This window comes from Amblyraja radiata, chromosome 15 (assembly GCF_010909765.2).
Source record: "Amblyraja radiata isolate CabotCenter1 chromosome 15, sAmbRad1.1.pri, whole genome shotgun sequence".
In the NCBI taxonomy this organism is placed as follows: domain Eukaryota; kingdom Metazoa; phylum Chordata; class Chondrichthyes; order Rajiformes; family Rajidae; genus Amblyraja; species Amblyraja radiata.
In genome coordinates, this window is record NC_045970.1 from 44,170,495 (window position 1) to 44,178,423 (window position 7,929).

Sequence of the window (7,929 nt, forward strand, 5' to 3'; positions counted from 1 at the left end):
GGGGGAACTTCTTTACTCAGAGAGTGATAGCGGTGTGGAATGAGCTTCCAGTGGAAGTTGTGGAGGCAGGTTCGTTGGTATCATTTAAAAATAAATTGGATAGGCATATGGATGAGAAGGGAATGGAGGGTTATGGTATGAGTGCAGGCAGGTGGGACTAAGAGAAAAAAGATGTTCGGCACGGACTTGTAGGGCCGAGATGGCCTGTTTCCGCGCTGTAATTGTTATATGGTTAGGCCAAACCAAGGGACACAACTAAGTCGCTTCACAACTGGGATTTGCAGTGGGGGCTGAGTGAGAACAATGGATAAATACAACTCTCACAAACCTTCTAAATAAATTGTTTTTTAAGTAACATTTGCAAAATGAGAGTACTATTGAACCCAAAACGTTTCAATGTGTTTAAGATGTCCTTGCTCTACCTATTACTTACTTCTGAGCCAAATCCACTGTTAATGGTTCAAGGTCAGACATCTGGGATGAGGAAATAAGTTTCCAGGCCAATGGGTTTTCTTTTTCCTTTACGGTGGTCTCTTCATTCTATTTAATAAACAGAAATATGACTTTCAGTAAATCTCTAACGATTCACTACAATGGTGGATTTATTGATGATAAATATGGATTCCAAGTCAACACTGGATGTTCCTTTATTTTCACTCCTTTTTCTCTCTCGAACTTCTTACTTTGCCTTTCCCTCATGAGAAATGTGCCTACGCACAACTATATAGCAAATCAACAAATTATCTGACTACAGAGATAATGTTCAGGGCTCTTATTATCACAATAACAATAAATTGCGCCTTTCGTCAGCAGCGGCCTCTGCAGTCCGTCTGCGTTTTTATTATTTTATGTCTTTGTTTTTATGTAGTTTTTGTTATTTTTTGTTGGGGTATGTGTGTGGGGGGGGGGGGGGGGGGTGGGGGTGGTGTGGGGGGGAGGGGGTAACTTTTAAATCTCTCCCTGCACGGGAGACCCGACCTTTTCTTTGTCGGGTCTCCGTTGTCGTTGGGGCTGCAACGAGGAGCGGCCTCCAACAGGAAGACCGGGGGCTGTGGTGCCGACTACTCACCTCACCGTCGTGGAGCTGGCCGAGTCCAGAGCGGGTGGAGCTGTGGTGGACGCTGCTGCGGCCCGACCCCCGGAGATTCGGTGGCTGCAACTGCGGGTCTGGCGGGCTGCACCGGGAGCCCGCGGGTCCCTGGAGGGTGACCGCTTTTCGGGGCTTCCGCAACGGCGACTTCTCCCGCCCGAGTTGCGGGGTTGAAGAGCTCCTGGAGCGGGGCCTTACAGCACCGCCCCGCGCGGCTTGGAATGGCTGCGGGACTGCGAGCGCACGCCGGGGGCTCTAACATCTAGAACCCGGTGTGCGACCTTGCATCACCCGGCGTGGCTTAATGGCCGCGGGACAATTCGCCATCGCCCGCCAGGGGCTTTGACTTTGACTCTGACATCGGGGGGGGGGGGGAGTGCAGTGGAGAGAGAAGTTTTTGGCCTTCCATCACAGCAATGTGATGGATGTTTATGTAAATTATGTTGTGTCTTGGGTCTATTTGTTTGTAATGTATGGCTGCAGAAACGACATTTCGTTTGGACCTCAAGGGGTCCAAATGACAATAAATTGAATTGTATTGTATTGTATTGTATTGTATTGTAATAATCACCTAAAATCTGGAATGATTTCACTCTCAAACAAAACTCATTGGGCTTCATTGTAGTACCTAAATGCCATCATGATTTCTACATAGCTATTGCTGGTCTGGCACTGAACCAAAGACTTCCTGATCATGTATTGAGCCACGATGGCAGCTCGTGTTTTCTTCATTTGACACAATATAAAATTGCAGATATTTACTGCGCAAAAGGAGGCTATTCCTCCCATCTTGTCTCTATTGCACATTTGCTAATCCTACTATTATACTCTCACCCCACTGCTTCTGTTGTTGCTGCTAAATACTCATTCTGCTGAAGTACTACACTTGCATGTTAAAGCTTGTGCAAACTGAATAGATTTGTTCTTAGCATAATTATAGTAGCCTTTACAATTGTCTTTACAATGTCTAATAAATTTATAACATGCATGAATTAAATGTAATAAGTACATAATAGTGGAGGTCTAATCATCAATTATTTAGTTCACTGTGTAATCATAGTGAATGATAGAAACTTTTATGAATATGATATTGATGGAAAAAATAATTAAATTAAAATATATGCAATGTAATATCAAAAATGAAAAAAAATGATTGTTTAAGTTTAGGAACATTATATATATATTTTCTTACTTCAAGTACTTACAAGGTGCACTAACGTAATATTTTACAGCTCTCTCCCTCTCTCTCTCTCTCTCTCTCTCCCTCTCTCCCTCTCTCCCTCTCCTCCCCTTCATCCCCACCCCCACCTTTCCCCTCTCACCCACCCTCCCTCCCTCTTCTCCTCCTCGCCAGCCCCTCTCCCTCTTGCCCCTCTCTCTGTGTCTCTGCCCCTTCTCTCTGTGCCCTCACTCTCTACCCCCCCTCCCCAGATGTGACTGCAAGTTGGGGGCTATGCGTCAGTAGATAGGGTGGTTATGGGGTAAAAGGAGCAAATTAATAATATTCATATAATATCAAGGGGGGTAATTAGCGTGAGTGCGGGGGGGGGATAGTTAGTGTGTGTGACGCTGCATGCCGCCTTCTCCCCCCCCCACAACCGTTGGTCTAGTATTTGTATAAAAATCGGATAGCATGAATACCAAAGTAATGGTTGATTAAATAGATAATTATTAACTATCAGATATAAAGAAAGCCAAGTATCTTGAGATGTCATGTCATTTTGGTACTGTATGAAAGAATGTTAAAATAAAGGAAGAGGCAGAGAGAATAAGACAATGGAAAAGGAAAGAAGAGACGAATAGGTATGAGGAGAGTGGAGGAAGACTGAGTTGGGGTGAATGAAGCATACTTTCTAGGGGAATAGAACAGTGAATAGAGGTAAGAGGACATCAATAATATCAAGCTTGAGTTCTGTAATTTATAAATGAACATGTGCTTTTGTTTTCAGCTGTTTCCTGCTTGATGGATTTTGGGCTGCCACGGAGTTGAGCACCATGTTTTCAGGAGCTTATATCCTGGGAAGTTTGTCGTTGACTAGTTGACAACTACGTCCTTTGAATTGCTACATTAATTGACTGTTGGTTGTGAGTGAATCAAAATATGATCTAGCCCAGGCAGCGGCTATTTGGCCCTTTCTCTACGTGTTGCCTTCAAGTTATAAATGACTGAAAATATATATTTTGAAACTATTCTGGTACACCTGGAGTTCTTTAACCAAAGTAATTGAGTGCACACAAAGTAAATAATGTTTAAACTTTATTATTCACTTGATGAGCTCTACCTGGAACACTGTGCCTAAAACTGGGCACCACAAATTGGAATGTGAAGACCAAGGTGATGTACTGGAAAGGTAATGTCAGAAGGGTCACTAACCAAAGAACGCAGATTTAAATAGTCGAATAATCTGTGTGATATGTGTGAGGGTTTTGTTTTAAAACAAAACAAGTTCTTGTGTTGTGGAATGTATTGCCTAAATAAGTGGTGACTCAGGGATGATTTTCAAAAGAGAATAGGATTAATATATGAGATAGAAGAAAGTTCAAGATAATTGCATGAGAAAGGTAGCACATTGAAGCTAATTGGATATATTTTTTAAAGACCCAGCACTGGTTAAATGGTCTCTTTCCTCAGCTGTCAATGGATAAATAGAAAACTTCAACGGAGTTAATGGAATCTCTTTTCAATACAAGAAAATACATGTTTCAATGGTAAATTTCTACTGCTCTTCTGGCAGAAATCTTGTGATGTAAAAATATGTTCTGTCATTTTATGCCCCGCAATCAACAACTAACATCATATCATAATATCAATAATAATCATAATAAGGTCAAATATCATAATAATCTTCCTGTAATTTAGTTAGGCTGAGCCAAAAGCATTCTTAACCTCAGTGCTTCTCATGTCATGCTCAGTTATGAATTCACAGGCACTGTTTGGCACCAGCCACTATATAGACAACCCAACAACTTGTAGCTGAATGGAATGAATATACATCATATCTCTACTCAACTGGTGCCCTATCCTCTTTTATACCACTTCCCCAATACAAACAATGGCAATTAGTTCAAAACATTCACTATTGCAGTTGATTTACCTCCACATGATTTTTAAAACCCACGCACCCACCGAACTTCAATAACAACATCCTCCAAAAATCAGCCAGCCTGACCGGAATATGTCTCAATACTCCAATTGAAACAGAGAATGGGAATCAACGAAAGCAAGGAACCAATTCCCCATTCTCCCAATAGCTTTGAGTTTATGCATCTGGAGTAGCCTTTGCTAACAGATTTAGGATAGAACAGCAACAACCGAAGTGATCTTTATACCTGCATGCCCTGCATGTTCACCTTTTTGTAGCTGTGGCAAAAGACAAAGAATGTTGTTTGCGTTAAGGTTATCCCTTCACCAAATTTAGAAGCAGTGCAACAATAGTGAACTCAGCAAATAGACGAATGTCATTTGGTTCTGTTGAATAAATATATAGTCATATATCTGCAGCTGCTTTGAAATATTGAGATTACTTCCCATTCTAACACACAATAGCTGAGTAAATAAAATCATAAAAGTAAATTATCTACACATTCTTGTGCAGCATAGAAGTCATATACCAGGAGACGGTGAAATTTATAATTGAAACATATTTTCTTGCAGTAAAAAAGAGATTCTATTAACTCTGTTGAACTTTTCTATTTGTAGATTGACACCTGAGGAAAGAGGTCATTTATCCCATTGAATCACTGCTGGGTCTTTGAAAAAAACATCCAATAAGCTTCAATTTGCCACCTTTCCCATGCAATTGTCTTGCAAATTTCTTCCATTTCATATATTTACCCAATTCTCTTTTCATATGTTAAAATGTTCTCATGACTCACTCCTTTATCTCAAGAAGTACCTTGTTTTTTGTTAGCATGCTTTCAAGCAGTAGCAACTTAGATCGAAGACGGATTCTTTTTTTAGAAAAAGCTTACCCCTATCGAACCTTTTCATTCAAATTATTTCAATTTTTTAAAATGACTGTGTATTTCTCCCTCCAGGCACTGTACTAACACTCTAGTTAAAGGTCCTGTATGAACAAATTGATCCAATTATTTTTCTTTGGACCTGCTTTATTGTTTTTACTTCAATATTAAAGAGATATTTCACGTTTTTGTACTTCTGTTAGAGAACCTAATCTTCAAAGGAATTAAGAAGATTTTCCCACGTTATTGATCTAGTATTGATTTTTTATGTAAAATCACTGCAAGCATTAAGCATAATCTATTGGTGGAAGTAAGACCAAGAATTAAAAGCAAAGCCAATTGCCTGTGGCGAGATATACAGTTTCATCTTTCAGTGTTATACAATTAAATGTTAATACTTGCATGATGAAAGCATGATGGTGATCGCTTCCATCATGCAAGTAAGTCAATAGAAAGGAGGTTGGTTTGCATGATGGTCTGATAATTTCTTGTGGTCTTAGATCGAGCTGTTCCCAAACCATTCTGTGATGCATCCCGATAAAATATTTTCTACGGCACATCTGTAGAAATTGGTGAGTTGTTGGGGGCATGTCGAACTTACTGAGACTTCTAAGGAAGTACAGTAAGGGCATTGGTGTGCTTTCTTGGCCATTGCTTCGATATGGCTAGTCCAGGACAGGTTGCTGGTGATATTCACTCCAAGGAACTTGCAGCATCTAACCATCTCTACTAAGGCTCTGTAAATGTATACCAGGTTATGAGTACCATTGCGCATCCTGAGGATGATCACAATCTCCTTTGTCTTGCTGACATTGAGGGAAAGGTTGCTGTCTTGGCACCAGGTTACAAGGTTCTGAATCTCCTTCCTGTACTCCGTCTTGTCATTATTTGAGAGCTGGGCAAGGTGTGGGGTCAGATAAGAGAGTACGGAGTATGAAAGGGAGGGCTCCGGGTATGGGACATTGCTGGGAGGGAGGTGGAAGAGTAGTGCTTGGGGCAACTTGAATATGAGGTCAGACGGAGGGGGGGGGAGGGGGGGGGGGGGGGGGGGGGAAGAATCATGGTGAGAATGGCAGCCGATCAAGGAGAAAACCTAAGCTGAACGTTATGAACCTGGAACCGAGCAGACGAGTGTGGATGTCCTGGCAGAAAATTGGAAGCCTGGGCTGGCTGGAATGGCTATGGAATTGTACATATTAAAGTTCACAATTTGGTTTTAAAAGCATTGTAGCGTCCAGCAATTTATGGTAGCTTTGGGAGGCATTTTTTGAATATTCTGATAATTGGCCATTGATCCAAGCAACTAAAAAAGCTTCGGACGTTCAGCATTGTGAAGTGTAGTGCTAATAGATTAAGTTGCTATTATATTGAATAAAAGCTGGTGCATTGGAGCCAGAAGAGATTGGATCACTTCCTGCAATTGACTGAAGGCTAGTCTTTTAATTAAGACAGACTATCTTGAGATAAGTAAACACGACTTTAGTTCTTTAGATGAGTCTGAAGGAATATCAGTATTGCATCAATGGTTAACCAGATCTTGTTCCCTGATCTTGCCAAGGAGGAGAGGGTGAAGGTGGGAAGGGTGAGTGTCGGGATGGTGAGGGTGAGGGTGAGGGTGGAGGTGAAACTGTTGAGGGTGGCTGAGGGTGGGGATGGTGAGGGTGGGGATGGCGAGGGGAGTGAGGGTGGGGATGGAGAGGGTGAGGGTGGAGGTGAAGGTGTTGAGGGTGGGGATGGTGAGGGGAGTGAGGGTGGGGATGGTGATGGGAGTGAGGGTGGAGGTGAGGATGAAGTGTGTGAGGGTGGGGGATGGTGACGGTGAGGGTGGAGGTAAAGGTGTTGAGGGTGGTGAGGATAGAGTGTCTGAGGGTGAGGATGGTGAGGAGTGAGGGTGAGTGAAGGTGGAGGTTAGGATGAAGTGGGGATGGTGAGGATGGAGTGTGTGAGGGTGGCAAGAGGGCTGGGGATGGTGAAGTCTCCACTGCCTGCTAAAAGGACTCTCATTGCCACAGACCCACTCCTTACCGAACTGCTGCCGGTCACCGCCTTGTCGGTGCCTCTGCGGGACGAGTGCGAGTCGTGCTGCGACCTTCCCGTTTTGGGCTTGTGTCGCGGCATGGCCATATCCTGGGTCACCATGGAGACGGGCCGGGCCCGGGCGCGCAGCCGCAGAGGCGACTGGGCACTCGCCTGCAATGTTGCTGCCTCCCGGCCCGGGACAAGGTCTGTACCGATGTGGTCTGTGATCGGCTTCAACTGTGCTGTAGTTAGGGGCAAATCCAGAAGCAGATGTTTTCACTTTCACTCCGTTTCAATGGGGGATAAAAGGCGTGAGCCTGATTCTGAGCATTGCCCACCACGTGGAATAGGTTTTAAGATTATGTGAACTTGGTGGCAAACTTTTTTTTTTTTTTTTAAAAAGTTGTCTGAAGCACTGCTTTAACTATTCTGTAGTTTGAGAAAATCCAGAAGTAAAGATGTTTTCACTTTTAACCCGTTTCAATGCAAAAACGGTTTCTAAGCATTGCCCCACCGCGATTTAAGATTGTGTTAGCTTGGTGGCAAACTTTTGTAACGTTTTCTGAAGAACTCATTTAAAATGTTAGCGTAATTCCTGACGCAACAGCTTGGAAAGTAAATACATTTTAGCAGTGGCGTAGGGTGGGTTTAGAGCGCCCGGGGCAGTTTAAAATATTGCGCCTCCTCATTAGCGGCTAGCCATGGCCCATGAGCTGTTATAAATCCAAGTTTTGTATTTATTTTCTCAACCTAACAAAAAGATGGCGGCGCTGCCTTAGCAACTGCTGCTCGCCTGCAGTCTGTCTGTTTTTTTTTTCTTTTTTTGTGTTCTTTTGGCCTGTTTAGTTGATTTTTGG

The 7,929-nt window shown here is 42.9% G+C and overlaps 1 protein-coding gene across 2 annotated transcripts in view; it reads right to left on the reverse strand.

Moving 5' to 3' along the window:
• Window positions 1-7,468, reverse strand: part of cabcoco1 (ciliary associated calcium binding coiled-coil 1) — a 69,773-nt gene extending 62,305 nt beyond the window's left edge. Inside the window, exons 1-2 of one of the 2 annotated variants that reach the window (XM_033034291.1) lie at window positions 7,079-7,466; window positions 434-540 (exon numbers count right to left, since the gene is read on the reverse strand). In XM_033034291.1, coding sequence (XP_032890182.1) covers window positions 434-540; window positions 7,079-7,192 — 221 coding nt within the window. In that variant the 5' untranslated portion in view covers window positions 7,193-7,466. Of the gene's footprint in view, window positions 1-433; window positions 541-7,078 lie in introns of both variants that reach the window. The other variant, XM_033034292.1, reaches the window with a different exon arrangement.
• Window positions 7,469-7,929: the final 461 nt, after the last annotated feature.